The sequence below is a fragment of the Ictidomys tridecemlineatus genome, chromosome 2 (genome assembly GCF_052094955.1).
Source record: "Ictidomys tridecemlineatus isolate mIctTri1 chromosome 2, mIctTri1.hap1, whole genome shotgun sequence".
NCBI lineage: Eukaryota > Metazoa > Chordata > Mammalia > Rodentia > Sciuridae > Ictidomys > Ictidomys tridecemlineatus.
In genome coordinates this window covers 29,291,138-29,307,653 of record NC_135478.1, presented here as the reverse complement: position 1 = coordinate 29,307,653, position 16,516 = coordinate 29,291,138, and the positions used below count along the sequence as shown (strand labels likewise).

The window sequence follows — 16,516 nt, the reverse complement described above, 5'->3', positions numbered from 1 at the left end:
GGTGCTCAATTAGTACCTGCAGAATGAATGCAGGGGTGCATGAGTGAGCAAGTTCACACTCTAGAGCAGTGCTATCCAAGAGAAATAAAGCAAGCCAAACGTGAGACATGTACATAACTTAGTTTTCTAGTTGCACGATTTAAAAAAGGTAGAAACAGATGCCATGATTTTTAATTTTCATTAGCTGAACAATCACTTCCACATTATCAGTGGAAATACTAAGGTTGTTAAAAATGTTAACATTTTACCCTGTTTTACACTAACTTTTTAAAATTTAGTGTGCTTTTTATATTTAGAGCATAGCTCCACATTCAGACTATTCACATTTCAAGAACTCATTGGCCCCATGTAACTGGTGGTTACTCTTAGTGGAAAATAAAGAAATGGAACATTTCTATCATGACAAGGTTCCACTTGAGGTGTATCCCACTGAGTAGTAAAAGACAGAGAATTAAGGAGAAACATGCAGACCAGGGAAGCCCCAGAGTGTACAAACTACAAAAGGCCCCCTTTGCAGAATAACGGGCTTGACCTTTATCCTGGTGACAACAGGAAATCAAAAAGATGTTGATAGAAAAATGCTTTAACACACTGAGGAAGTTGGTTTCCTGGAAACAGTAAAGAATGAAATGGAAGGGAGATTGGCAATGGCCATGAAGATGTTGGACTGAGATGTTTCTGAAGTCAGAATTGGGAGTAACCAGTGCTTTGAGAACAGATCTGGACGTCAGGACCAGTCTCCAATGAACTGTCTTCTAGTGCAGGATGATACATATAAAATAGAAATGCAGTATGAATAAGTTAAATTTTATGAACATGTGGCCCTTTATTCTGAGATTATATGCCTTCAAGGAGGGGCATTTATGAAACAGCGATAGTCATATCACCGCTTTTAGGAATATTCTTGCTGCATAACTTTGTAACACTTTGTGGTTTCCCAGATCTAGCTTACAAGGTAAAATCCAAGCTTTGAGGAAATGCTGTTTCACCTGGAGATTTTTTTTTTTTTTAAAATGGACATAGGATCTATCATGCGTACATTACTCTGCATATTCATTGTTTCATGTGTTCTTGTCCATGTAGCAGCACCACTAACATGACATCTTAAATTGCTATGGTTATTATCTTACATTGCTGTTTACATAGTCATTCCTATAATATATTGAATTGGACCTATGACCTAGTAAGAGGGTTATCAAAATTATTATCTTTAATTCCATAGTTTCCACAAGAGACTGTTCCAATAGGGACTATATGGGTGAAAGGCAATGCAGTTTTCTGTTGGGCTTTTATTATACATCACTAAATTGTCGTGATGTATGATACTGCCAACATTTCTGAACACCCCAACCAATAATAGGCTATAATTAACTCTCAACTTCATCAACAATGTTCTTAGCTTTTGTTTCTCAAATGCTATGAGGACGAACAGACTCCTCACGACATTGAATCCCCTGAACTCCTCTCAACCGCCTCCTATGAGGACTTTGGGTTCTGACCTTTGGTATCTCAATTCTTCATATTTTAGATAGTAACCACTCTATCTTTTAAGCTGTCCCATTATTTTCAGCCATGCTATGGAATTCCATTTAATATTTATTCTATTGCCTTTGGTTGGGCTATTTTTCTTTTATTCTCCTGATATTCAGGCACATTTGTCTTGTATATGATGACTTTCTCCATTGCTTCAGTGGTCATAAGTTTATCTTCCCTATACAGCTGGGTTAAAAATGCTATTCCATTTTCTTCTAGTTATATTGTAGATAAACACAGTGGAACTTAATTTCAGAGTATAAAGACCTTTTAATAAGTGCAGGACTTTCTGATAGGGGCGAGATTTGCTCAGGTTATTCCCAAGGTGGATCTGGCCATCTCATAAAATGACAGCTACCCTTCTCCAATGTGGGATCACAATGGACATGATAACCAAGAACCAGAACCTTCAACTCCTTGTAGGGGAGCTCAGCACCCTAAAGTTCTCTTGACTGCCAATACTTACATCTCAAAAAGTCTCCCCCAAAATTTTCAGCAAGAAAGGTCATCAATACATAAAAGCAACCTGAAGACACATACTGTCACCCAAAGGTGCAAAAACCAATTGCTATGAAGTCACTTATTTTTAAATAATTCCATGAGAAGCTTCAATATGACCCCCATAGGCAGAAAGAGCAAAAACAAAAGAAAAAAAGCAGTATATAATCATTTATGAAATTTAGATCATAGCATAGAGATAATTTTTTACATACCTATAAATGTAGCAAAAAAAAAATTCAGAGGTAAATTCAAGTAAAGGTGACAGTAGTTTCCTATAGGGAGGTAAGCTTATAGGCAAATTTTACTTTTGTCCTTTACATCTCTTTTTACAATATAGACTTATTCTATATACCTTACAAAGCAAAGACATAACCATTATACAGTAATTAAACATGTTTATACACATGCACAAATACCTTCTTTTAAAAACTTGACCTTTAATGTGTGTCTCCAGACTTGATTCAGAAGATTTTTTTTTTAATTTCCTACCCTGGGCCAGAATCGGGCCAAGACAGCCAGCCGTCAGAACATTGCCTGGCTCATGTCATTTTAAAAAACAGAACAGCAAGGGGGAAAGATACAAAGTACATTTTATGCACATATGAAAATGTCACACCTGACCCCTTTTGTGCAATTAATATGGATTAATAATTAAACAGTTTTAGAGATACACTGCTGACTCGGGCAGCAGCCAGACCCTGGTCCAAGATCCCATTCTCCTGTGAAATATAGAGGGAGGCTCCACTACCTTCTATAAGGTGACAAGCTGCCAGGGCACAAGTAAGCTACGAGGCAAAAAGCCTCCATACTCAACTAGAGTTAGGACCAACGTCATTTTAGATGGTCTGTTCTCCACAATGATTGCAAAGGAGTGTATGAATATTATGGATCTTGTATCCCCAAACTGATGACTTCCAGAATTAATTTCACAAGTAAAAAGAAAAGAATCTCATGTTGCTTTTATAAATCGGTTAAAGAGCTTCATGGGCAAATCACAAGATATCCTCCCATTCCCCTCCCACCCAGAGGCTGGTAAAGCCAGCTTTGTTTTACAGAAGCAGAAACTGAGGTTCAGAGCTGTTAAAAGACTTGCTCTTAAACAACAGTCTTCTGACTTTAAGATCAGTGTTCTCTTCACCATCCAACACACCTGAGTGTCTGCGGGCAAGGCAGAACAGAGGGGAGATCAGCTCCATGTTGAACGCTCCCAAGTTTCCAAACACCTAGAACTACTTCCTGGGTCTCCACGATTTTGCACCATCTCATCTTTGCTAGGAGTGTGGCTACTTTGTAACTGACAGTACTGGGGCACCCACATTTCTGTGGGCTTGCTTTCTCTGCTTTCTGAGCTATACCAGACATCTCAACAACTTGCTTAACCTAAGCAGCAAACTTTTTTTTTTTTTTTAAATAAAAAACAAGATGATAGTCATGGCCATGTGGCTGGGAGATTGACCACTGGTCCTTTTTGGGGGAGTGGGGTAAATCAAGATGATCCAAAGGAAGAGCAATTGGCAGAGCCAAGGTGAATGCAGTTCCCAACTCCCAGGAGCCACTTAACTTCGTAGGAGAGCAAAGCCTACCTCTCTGACTTCGTGAAGTTGGCCGGAATACTGACTCTTGGCTCTTCGGGCAGCTGCAGGCGACTTGTGATGCATGACTGTGACAACACCGGGGGCCCCCGCACTGAGGTGTCTCTGGCTACAGGGAGACGCAGAATTGGGTGTTCCATGGGGGAGCAAAGTGAGACTTCGGCTTCGGGAGCTTGGAGTACTCTAGAATAAGCAACAGGGGTCAAGACTCAATAACTGACCTGCAAAACATGACCAAGGGTTGCCTTCCATTCATCTGGGGCCTCTTAATCTTCCCCTTTTCCCGATTAGAAGGATAAGGCACTGGGCGGGTGCAACAGCACCACATGCCCGAACAGGAAAGATGCTCACATAATTTCCATCAACTGACCTGCTCCCATCCCTTGCCGTTTCTCCTGTCCTATGCTATGGCCATGAAGAGCTATTGAAAATGGCCCCAGGTTCTAAGGGCTCGTGCTTTATTTCCTCTTCTTGGAATACCCTTCCCCTCCTGGCTGGCAAACTTCAGTTAAACCTTCAAGACTCAGCTCCATATTCCCTGCTCTGGACAGCCTCTCCCTGCTGTTACTGGACTGCAACAAGATCATCCTCATTGTCCAGAGACTGTCGGATTTGTTCACTCTCATCTTGATATCCTCCAAGGCCCAGCAGACAATAATTGTTTCAGTACTTAAATGTTTGCTACATGAAGGAGTACACCAAGTTATCCACCCACATTTTTTGTCAGTCTAGGTGTTATAGTTTGGATGTAAGGTGTCCCCCAAAATCTCATGTGTGAGATAACGCAAGATGGCTTAGAAGTGATATGATTATGTTAAGGCTCAACCCTTGCCTTTCAGGTATTTTGTATCTGACAAGTGGAGTCTGCTGTCTGCTTTCTGATGTGAGCCACTTCCCTCCACCACCCTCTTCCACCATGATGTTCTGCCTCACCTCAAGCCCCGAGGAATGAAGTTGGCCATCTATACTTCTATACTCCGAGACTTCTGAAACCATGACACCCAGCCCTCCCCCCCCCCCCCCCGCAAGAAACTCTTCCTCCTCTAAAATTGCTCTCCATTGGGTCTTTTAGTCATGGCAATGAAAAAGCTGACTAACACACCAGGGCTCACATTTCAATCTATAGTATCATGTCAACCAAATTCCAATTTGATGGCATCTCAACTTAGTAATTCTTATGAATTTTTCAACAACTGAACTGCCAAGCACAGAACCCAAATGGGTCAAAGATTAAGAGGAACAAAAGCACTAGAAGAAAATGTATAGCCATGGGGTAAGGAAGGCTTAACACTTTGAAACCCAAAGGCCAGAACAAAGGTAAATTTGATTATCTAAAACTTGAAACTTCTGCAGGGAAAAGGACCTCTACCACCACCACCAATAGAGTCGAGTGATAAACTAGTAAAAACTGTGGATCTGCACATCTTTATTAAGTGGATAGTTCACAGAAAACAAAGAGGGCTTAAACCATACAAAAAATACATTCAACTGTATTCATGGGGTAAGTGTAAATACATTTAGACACCATCTTTTTCTTTGTACTACTGAGGATTGAACCCAGAAACACTCTACCACTGAGCTACATCCTCATCCCTTTTTATTTTTTGAGGCAGATCTCACTAAGTTGCTAAGGCTGGCATTGAATTGTGATCTTCCTGCCTCAGCCTCCTGAGTGGCTGGGATCATAGGCATGAACCACTGAACCCACCTAGACATCATCATCTTTTACCCAAAAGATTTGGCAAAATTTCAAGCATCTCAGTGCACAATACATCAACAGGGCTACAGAGAAATGCGTTTGTGAAAGCTGGAAGACCTGGGGTGGGAGGGGGGGCGGATCTGGTAGATCCAACCCAGCTGCAAATGTACTCATCTGGAGATGTGTCCTACAGACATGCTATACCTGGATGCAGTGCCACGTGTACCAAATAGTCACTACAACAGTATGTTTAATGACAAAGAATGGTAACCTGAATGTTCATCACTGTGGAACAAGTTAAATAAATGATGGTATACCTACATTTTGGAATACCACCAAGCTGTAAGAGAATACTCAAAAGTTCTCTATCAACCTCTAAGCTATACAGTTCAAATGCAAGAAGGTGCAGAGTCACAGTACTATGCAAAGTTCTGTGTCAAATGTGGAATGTAACTCCTTTCACTTTTAAAATCATTTGTTTGAAAACAAATACTCTGGAAGGATACACATAAAACTAATAAAGTTGCTACTTATTTGTGGAGAAGCAGGGGATGAGAAGTTATGGGGGGGACATTTCTATTGTACAGCTTTTTATATTTTCATTAAAATTAAAAATTTCATTAAAATTCAGACAATTTAATACTACATAAAATTCACATTCTAATTGTTCCTATGCTTCATTTAGCTTGAGAAAAGGCAGTTGAATTATATGTAAAAATCATGCTGGGTGTTACATTTACAGAATACCTCTTATGTGCCTAGCAGAATCCTACTGTGAAACGTTAAAGGAAAAAAAAAAAATGTATGGGATGGTTTTCCCTATAGCTACTTATAACTTGACAACATAAGACACAGTCACATACACACACTGAATATGCAAGATAGTAATACGACGTTAATTTGGCAACAAATGTCAAAAAAGTGAGGAAGAAAGCTAGTGAATTGGGCTCAGAAACACATTCCAGGAAAAGACCAAAGTCTGCCTAGGATTTGGGATAAGAAACAAGACAGAAGAACACAAGCCAGACTGTGGTTATTCAAAGTAGTCTTGGCCTCAGGCCTCTGGCAACGGCAGTTTTAAAAATTATTAAACATTAACAGTTCATTGTTTTATTAAAAATCACTAAGATAGGGGAGTACAGTGGGAAACCCAAGTAGAAGTCAGAATTCTGGGATATTCTGAAAAGCCACAACCATTTGTGAAGGTTCTCTGGATTTGGTTTACCACATAACAGGAATAGAGTTACAGATGGGAACCTGGGTGCAGCTTTTTAAATAAGCGCATGGGTAGGTAATTGGAGAAATGTGTGGTACCAGAATTACATCCATCTCGATCACAATGAGCTTCAACAGCCATCTACTCTCAGCCTCAATCCTTTCGGAGTGCAAAAAAGTAAAGAGGCTATTTCCCTAATCCTTTAATAACAGTAAATTTGCCCAAGTATTAAGAGTCCACTGAAATACATTTTGAGTGTTTGAAAGGCTTATTGCTATCCAACAAAAGGCAGAGATTTTTCACCGGGCTTGGAAGCTAAACAGACAAGTTTCATTTCCCCATCTCTACTGGGTTCTAGCCACGTGACCTCGGGTGAGTTCTTTAAGCTTTCTCATTAAGCATCAATTTCCTAATCTTTAAAAGACGTATAATATTGACCCTTAAAAGCCATCATGAAGATTAAATTAGGTCATGCCCATAAAATGCTTAGCACAGAATCTGACATGCAGGAGCTGCCCAGCCAAAGTAAGTTTGTTTATATCACTTAAAACTTGATCAATAAAGGTCTTATTGATTTTTAAAATGTTAAGAAGTTGCTTAGCACAGAAAAAAAAAATCCTAGCAGCCACTAACCTTATTTTCTATAGGATCAAAGTGGTGATAAAGCCCCAAATATAATTTAATATTTACATGGTCAGAGATTAGATATCAAGACTGCATGAAAAATCTCACACCCCTCCCCCTCTCTCCAGCTCCTTTCCCAACCCCCCACTCTAAATTCTGAGTAGAAATGAAGACCCATCAAAAAATCAGAGGAAGACAGCTATAGTCAGACACCTTTGCCTGCAGCATATTACCATGAATGGCAATAAATCAAGAAATTCACCTAAATTATTCCACTGAGACTGTCTAACCCCTTGATCATTACTTAATGGCTGTCATTTGAATTCACAAGCAGTACATTTGAGTCAAAAAAACCTTTAATTTTCCATTAACCGTGGGAGTCTCACGGTTTAATTCACGCCCGTGCATTCTCTCAGGATAAATGTGAGCAAAAAAGTCTCGCTCTTGGTAAATCCCACAGTTAATCAGGAGAAAAAGTGACACTAGGCAGCCAATTGCAACTTCTACAAATGAGCAGGCTGTCTAAGACCTCCAGGCTTTGTTTTTTAGAATTGTGCTTGGATGTCAAAATCCTATTCTTGCTACTAATTTTAAATAAAATGTTAACAAGAGTCTGAGGAACAACATGGAAGCGTTTAGTTCCAAATGTTTACTTTGGTGGGGGTGACTTGAAATGCTACGTGTGCCATCTGCAGAAGATTCTGAATAAAGATTAACAGTTTCTTCATCCCCTACCCAGGAAGACAGTCCCTTCATGCTACTATCAGACTCATCTGGCCATATGTCCTCCCCTGGGTAAATGCCTGACCAAGACAGTGACAAAGGTGGAAGCAGGGAGGACAAGATGACACTGGGCCTGTCCAGGCATCCTAGAGTCAGGGGCCTCAGGGACTTTCCTTGCACTCTGCAATGGACCCCTCCACTTTCCAAGTTGCAAAGAAGCAACAAAACTCATGCTCTACCTACTGACCAAAACTGGCATGAAGGAAAAGCAGAGCAATCACTAGGAAGATTATGACTAATCACAGTCATCAGGCCAACAAGCCTGGGAGACAGAAGTGTCATCTAAGAAAGCTCAGAGCAAGATGTACTGACTATCTAAATGCTTCCACAGAGGAGCCATCTAGCTCTGAGAGCATGCTTTCTCAGGTCAGCTGCCTACGTTCAAATCCAGGTTCAAGTGCCGCCTGCAAACTGAGCTACCTAGTAAAGGAACATGGGTGCTTTCATTGCTAAGTTCAACATTTCCCATCTCATTGAGTTGCTAGAGAATAAGTGAGAAAATACATCAAGCATGGAGAAGTATAGGCGAATGGTTAAGTATCATGCAAGTGGAAGACATGGCCCTAAGAGCCAACACTGCCATAGACCCAAGTTAAAAAAGAATCCTCAGTACTCAACACTCGCTTCAGAGAAGGAAAAAAAAAGTGCATTTAAAATACGATCTCATTTTAAGAAGCATGTTCTAAAAAGCAAAATGCCTACAGACTGCTACAAAAGATCAATTTAAGAAAGTAAGTTTTCGGGGCTGGGGATGTGGCTCAAACGGTAGCGCGCTCGCCTGGCATGCGTGCGGCCCGGGTTCGATCCTCAGCACCACATACAAACAGAGATGTGTCCGCCAATAACTAAAAAATAAATATTAAAAAAATTCTCTCCCTCTCTCACTCTCTCTTTAAAAAAAAAAAAAAGAAAGAAAGAAAGTAAGTTTTCCAGTATTTAGAGTAACAAAGTCCCAAACAGAAAAGATTATCAGCTGATCCCAAGAAACTCTTAAAACATATCAGGAGTTGTAATTGCCTAGTTTTAGAATTAAAAGGCTAAAAGGGAGTAAGGGAGCTTTAATATCTTAAATAACATCTGTGGTAACCATAGTGCTACAGAAAACTTTTCTGATTGGAAAAAACTTCTGAGACAACTAATTGTAACCATATTCAAATGACATTTAATTTGGAGTGCATTTTCCTCATTTCCTTGAATTCTTTCACAGCAAGGAAGAAAAAAAAAAGATGTGGTATTTCAGAATAACATATCCCAAAGGAAGAGGCGGGTGGGCCTTACACAAACCAAACTAGTCTATGTATTTTGAAGAACAAATTTTACCATTTCATTACATTCATTTCCTTTTCCTCTTTAAAATAAGAAAATTAGTGTGCCATTTCTAAATATTTGAAGGCTAAACACAAATTGTGATTTCTTTCTTTTCTTCCAAAGGTGAACATGCCTCAGAAACAATATGGAAAAGTGTAGCAGCTTTTAAAATAGAATAATGGGAGCCTTAAAATTAAGAATTTCATTTTCCTGGTAGTCAACATCTAAATAAAAGGTAGACTGGTTTTTAAATGAATCCATTCCAATACTCTACTTAACAGTGTCACATCGACCTTCTTGCTGCAATGCTTTTTGTGCTTTTTAATTTTCTGTTACTTCAAGCTTGAAACAGACTTAAAGTAGAAATAAAATTGTTTTGAATTGGGACATTTTCCAAGTTCATTTTCATGATTTAACTTTTCAAAGTCCTTTTTTAGCCCTCCTTTTCAAATTTCTATCTTCTTCTAGAAGTAGTTTCGACTTTAAGTGACCTAGCCTAGCGGATTTCTTCCATTGTCACCTGCAAATCTTTAACATACCTTAAATATTTTTCACTAGCTTTGGACCAGTACCCTCTTAAGGGACACATACATGCATGCAAGTGTGTGCAAATGAAAAATAGTATTCCCAGTCTCTGGCCTGCTTCTAAATAAATCCATGACTACACATGTAAATGCCAAATCTTTGGGGAAAAAAAATCCATGCAAGCAAAAACATGTAGTTCTATTTCCTACAAATAGATAGGAGGAAGCAAGCTGAAAATGCTTCCATTCCACCATTTTCAGGCCCTGCTCCACCTACCATCCCCCATAAATTTTGAGACTCTTTTCTAAAGCTAATCCAACCATTCAAGAATCTCTAGCCTTTTTCAGGCCAGCTCCATGGTCTCATCTGCACTGAAAGCACTAGACTTGTGCACCTGGCCTCCTTATCCCACACCATGTCTTCTCCCCATTTCCGAGGTCCACTAGAAGCAGCGAAGTGTGATTTCACCGCCTTCCACTCTGAGCTTTGCATTGCCCCTCAAAACCATTGCAATCCCCAGAGCCAAGACTCCTTTTAGATGCTTTATTCTGAAAACAAAGTCTTCCTCCTCATGCTAACCAAGTCAATTCCATTTCGCTGCTATAGAACTATAAAATCTTAAGAGCTAGCCAGGAGCAGTGGAACACACCTCAAAATCCCAGGGACTCAGGAGGCTGAGGCAGAAGGATCATGAGTTCAAAGCCAGCCTCAGCAATTTCGCAAGGCCCTAAGCAACTCCATGAGACTGACTCTAAATAAAACATAAAAAGAGCTGGGGATGTGGCTCAGTGGTTAAGTGCCCCTGGGTTCAATCTCTAGCACCCAAAAAAGTTAAGTTTTAGAGCCAAAAGGAACCTCAGATGTCCACCTTCAGATTCTACAATGGTCCTTTCCTTTAATAGATCTAAGGATATTATTAAGCCCACAAATGTAAACACATCATATAAAGATAGAGTCCAAATTACAGGTCTCATTCAAGACTCAAAAAACAGCCTCACTGGTGATTCATCCCCTCCAGTTGCCCCTTTCCAACCAAATGAAGGGCTGCCCACCTAACACCATCTAGCACGTGAAGTAACTGATAAAGAGGGAAAGCCGATAGATGCGTTAGACACGTTTACCTTGCTTCATACCTAAAAATTCAATCCAGTCACCTATCCTGAGAATATACACATAACACACCTTTGAAAGCAAAGCAAATGTGTACTTGCATTGAAATATTCTTGGAATTGCTGATCCCCCAAGGAAGTAATTCTACTTTGTGGATGTTGTTTATGGACGATATGATACCGAGACCTTTTTACTGCTGGCTTGATATTATAATGAGGAAAAGTTGTGAAAACAGATGTTTCCTTGACTTAACTGGGTTAGACACAAAAACCTAGAACAACACTTCTTACCGAAGTTTTAATTTTATTCCTTTTAGTCTTAGAAAAAGGGGAGATTCACACCATCATGTATTTTTATTGGCATTAGCCAGTGAAATGGACAACAATGAAAAAGAAGGATGGGAAGCAAAGCAACAAAGTGCCATTGACTATAGATGTAATTGTTTTACTAGAAGAAAACTAATAAGCCCAGCAAGGTTGCCAGATATATGATGAGTTTAGAAAAGCTAATAGCATTTCTTTGTATCAGCAATAACCAAATTATAACAGACATCCTTTGCAATAGCATTAAAAACTAGGATGTGCAGGCATTGATTCAATAAGGTATACACAAAGTCTGTATGGAGGGAAAAAGTTTAATCTATGAAAAGAAATTAATAATTAGGAAAACAGGTGCCATGGTGCATGCCTGTAATCCCAACAGCTCTGGAGGCTGAGGCAGGAGAACTGAGTTCAAAGCCAGCCTCAGGAACTGAGAGAGGCCTTAAGTAATTCAGAAAGACCCCGTCTCTAAAATATAAAAATGGGTTGGGGATGTGGCTCAGTGGTTAAGTGCTCCTGGGTTCAATCCTTGGCAACAAAACAAAGGAGTTTGGAAAATAAAAATACATGATACATGAACAATAACAATGTTATATAAATGTCAGTTTGTGCCCAAAATATTTATACTTATTCTAATAAAAATTCTAGTGGGATTTTTTGCAATTCAAGCTTTTTATAAAATATAAATGAAGGAATAAGAGGTTCACAACAGGCCAAGCTAATTTTTTAAGAAGAGGGAAAGGGAAGGTCTCACCCCACCAGACAGATATTAAAACCACAGCAAAAATACACATACTCATGTGCATGCTCTGATCTAATGGACTATCCCTATCATACATGTGTTTTATTATGTATACATGCACTTACAATCTATTTCCTTTTTTTCTTGTGTAGTGCAGTGCAGGTGATCAGACTTAGGGCTTCACACATTCTAGCAAGCATTCTACCTCCAAGCTTCATCCCCAGCCCTCAATTCATACATTTAAATCCTAACCCCAGAGCGGAGGCCAGGCCTTTGGGAGGCCATTGGTCATGAGAGTGCACCATCTCACTATAGGCGAATCACTCAGCTCCGCATCTGAGGCCCAAAAAAGGTTACCACTGCTCTTCACAGTACAGGGTAACTGATTACTTAATTAACCTTTTGGGGAAAGTTACTTTTAACATCAAGGTCCCATGGAGCACACTAATTTCAATACTTAAGACAATAAGCTCATTAGGACTAAGACATAATATTAAAACACTTAAGTTTTTAATGGTTTTTAATCATTTGCTCATAATCACAGGAGTGATGCTTGATGCACAGCATATCTACAGATGTCAAAGGTGACAGCACTCGATGCATTCCATCCCCAGTCCCATCTCCATGTGTAATGGCCTCCCCTAGAGGATAACCTCCCCCAGGCCAGGGACTGTCTATACCCGGCCATGCATCCTCCTTGGAACCTGCAACTGGGCTTCACCTTGCAAATTCCACAAACATAATCAATATTTAGAAATGAATGCCCCCACCTGCCCCCCACCAATCTTAACCATTATCCCTTCCCTGGAGACTTTCATTTTAAAATGTCAACACAGTCATTGGTGTCTCCTTTTTCAAGAAGGCAGAAGAGTCTGGGAAAAGGCACAACACCCTCACTAATTATACATGAAAAATATGAAATACCCTCAAAACAACGTGGGACAACATCAACTAACACACATTCAGAGGTCAAAGAATATTTAATGGACCCCTACCATGTGTCGGGCACTGCCTGAGATAATAGAAATACAACAATAAGCAAAACCCGCGAATATCCCTGCCTCATGGAAATGACTTTCTAGTGAGAAAAGGGGGACTTTCTCACTAAAAATGGGAAGGCAAAAGAGTAAGCCATAGCTATCCAGGGAGGAGCTCAACACCTACAACGGCTTTGGAGGAGGAGTCCGCCAAATGTGTTTGAGCCAGATGGACGGTAAGACGAAGTTGGAAGTACTCCAGGCATAGAGGAGACATCAAGGTCAAAGACAATGGATGGGAGCCTTCTCAGTGGCCCATGCCCTCTAATGCCAGTGGCTTATGAGGACGAGACAGGATGATCCCGAGTTCAAAGCCAGCCTCAGCAACTTGGCGAGGCCCTGAACAATCCAGGGAGACCCTGTCTCTAAATAAAAGATGAAAAAGGTGGTGGGGAGCAAGACCAGGGCCTCTCACCAGCTTAGCACGTGCTCTACCAATGACTTACAACCCCAGCCCCCAGTTCCTGAATTAAAAGTTACAAACACCACATAAGCCAGAACAGGTGGGATTCCCTGAGGGGTTTTATGCTCAGAATGACAAGCCATCCTGAACAAAGGGTTCCAGAAAGCTTTCTCCTCAGGGTCACATTCAGGTATTAAACTGTGATGTGTGTCCAATTTATATTCATCTACACATGGCACGTGTCATCTCTACCGGATAGTTTTCATTATGAAATTATATTACTACTGCCCTGAAGATGGGCATGTCATGATTTATTCCATTCTCTTTCTTTTCACATCTTCATAGAATCAAAGAAGATACTTTGTATCAGAAATGAATCACAAAACAAAATGCGTACACATGCCAAGGAGTTCCATAGATGCTCACCCTACAAGGTGAGGAAAGGAGCGCCTCGTTTTTGGGTTAAATTTGTCTCCCACCAAAGAGTTAAACCAACCACAGGGATGAAAATCCAGTATGATCCTAAGATGGATCATTTTAAGAAGCAAATTTGAGTTTCTTAAAAATCAATAACTAATCTGACAGAAGTCAGATTATCTACTTAGGGATCATTATCTCCTTCCCAAATCTCAGGCACCAAAGTATGGAGCTCAAAAAGGCACTCCAACTTGTTTCAAGATTTCTCATGCTTTTTAAAGGAAAAAAAAATGACCATCAACATGCCCAAGCTGTAGAGCCCTACAGAATCTATAAATAAATCCCACTAATTACTATTCCAAGCTTTGTGTTGTTGATGCAGGAAAGAGGGAGATGAGAGACTTGCTAATGACTCAGGCAGTCTCGATAGATGGTACCTGGTGGTGGGGGGAGCCATAGGAGGTGACAGAAACCTTACAAATCTGTGCCTTAATGAGGTCATTTTCCTCAGAATACTGTATTGACCAGAATCTTGGAAGCTCTTGCTATTTGCATCTACTTTACTGCTTCACTTTTTATATGTCTGACACACAGTGTACCAAACAGCTACAATCAAACCCTAATTCACCCTAAGGAACTTCTTACCAATGCAGGAATAAACTAAGTTGACAGGCTTATGCTAACACCGAGTTAGGCTTAATTTAAAACACAAATCCAAGACAATCTAAAGTCCTTTAAGAATCCTATTATCCAGATACAGGACTAGATGAGTCTACAGAGCTAATAAGATTTTTTCATACTTATGTTGCTTTCTTCCAATTTCTTATTCCCAAAGAACCCAATCTACTCTCAGATGTCTTCCTTTTTCCCCCCAAGGAATTCAAGACAGAAAATTTTTCAAACTAGATATGGTATAAGGACTAAGCCCTTGTCATTCCCATTGATGACATTTGCAGTCCTAGCACATCATATGAATATCCAGCAAAGATAGATAGCCTGTGGGACTCAACATGGGTATTGATAATTTCCATGCAAAAAGTGTGTGGATGGGCCAGAAGATGTCTGACCATCTTCTATGTGAAGGTGTTTTCGTTGCCCAATGTCAGGACCAGGCAGCAGAATTAGAAAATCTGTAGGAGAAGCTCTCAATGCCTTAGTTTAACCAACCAATTGGACTTCCCCTACTTTCCATCATTTCCATTCGACCTCCAGATCATCCCACACAGGGGCCACCTGCCTATATGGCTTTGGCCTCTCTAGTTATGCCCGCAGACCTCTGCCCCCACCAGTTGACCTGGGTAACCAAAAAGAGCCAACTATGTTTAGTCCCCTACTCTGTTCATGCTGTATACTTATTTTAACTACAAACTTTCATTAGAAAAATACAAGTTTGAAAAATAACTCAATAAAACTAAGCCAATTTAGGAAAAGCATCAGTAGAAGCCAGTTGCTAAAAACTGCTGTTGAATTGGGTGTGGGCATGACCATTCTAGAAAGTAAACACTTTATAGAATCTTCCTAGATATTTCATAATCAGTTTGTCCTCTAATTTAAAGAGACTAAAACAGGAAATTACAGATGATTCATTACAGATACACTTGAGACCAGAGAGATGATGCAGAAACTCTAGCACTAAGCTTGTGCTTAATGAAAGGGCCCTGGGACTCCTCTGAAGATTGCCCAGGAAAAGATTATTAGTTAAAATGTCACACATGCTGAAGGTTTGCACACATCACGGTTTATGATTTAGCTGAATGTTTTTGACTCTGGGACCATGTCTCCAAATTGCAACAGCTCAGAGGACTTCTAGAGGAGCTTAGCCCTAGAATCCTTGAACCATGGAATTCTATGTGTGTTCTCCAATGCCTGGGCTGTAAGAAAGCCGTTTCCATAATTCTACCAGGGCAGAGACTGGCTCAGCAAAGAGATGACAAGCTCATAACACAAGTGGCATTGGCTCACAGGTGTTAATACCTAAGCAGGTCAGCTCTGTGTCACAGGTAGAGTAACCCTCATCCAAAATGCTTGGTACAAAGTGTTTCAGATTTTTTTTTGGGGGGGGGGCGCGCTCCAGTTTTGAAATATTTGTACATACACAATGAGATATCTTGGGGATGGGATCCAAGCCTAGGCAAATTCATTCGTTTCATATAAACCTTCTACACAACCTGAAAGTAATTTTACTCTATTTTCAGTGCACCTACATTGTGACTATGGCCCATCACATGAGTCAGGTGTGGAATCTTACCTGCAGCATGTCGGCACTCAAAGTTTGGATTTTGGAACATTTGGGGTTCCGTATTAGAAGTGCTCAACTAGTAATACAGGGAGGAAGACAGCTGGCTTTTCAAATGAAATTCAGATGAAAATTTGCTGGGCCTCACATGAACAATTGCTCATACTACCTCACAAAGTGCTTTTGAGCTACTATGTCACTGTCATAACAGACTCTGGAGCACCTGAAGGAGAAAATTAAACTCTTATCACTCCCTGCATGATGGTACATGAAAGATTTTCCTTCATTTCTTTCTGTCCCCAGAGATTTTACTACCTGTGGCACAGTTCAAATTATTCATTTTTAAGAAGAGTTTGGTCTTGTGTTAAAATCTAATTGGATTCCTACTGCTTTAACAGACTTAGTGGCTGTAAGTCTAATGGATCAGCTGGCCTAATTCCCTCAAAAGTAATAAGGGCTAGGAGAGGGGA

The 16,516-nt window shown here is 40.1% G+C and overlaps 1 protein-coding gene across 5 annotated transcripts in view; it reads right to left on the bottom strand.

The window, feature by feature from the left end:
• Osbpl10 (oxysterol binding protein like 10) overlaps positions 1-16,516 on the bottom strand; it is a 275,934-nt gene that overhangs the window by 136,880 nt on the left and 122,538 nt on the right. For 3 of the 5 annotated variants that reach the window (XM_078038233.1, XM_078038234.1, XM_078038237.1), the window contains one exon: positions 3,618-3,809. The exons of the other annotated variants lie outside the window; for them this stretch is intronic. In XM_078038233.1, the coding sequence (XP_077894359.1) occupies positions 3,618-3,809 (192 nt within the window). The remainder of the gene's footprint in view (positions 1-3,617; positions 3,810-16,516) is intronic. 5 annotated transcript variants of the gene reach the window in all.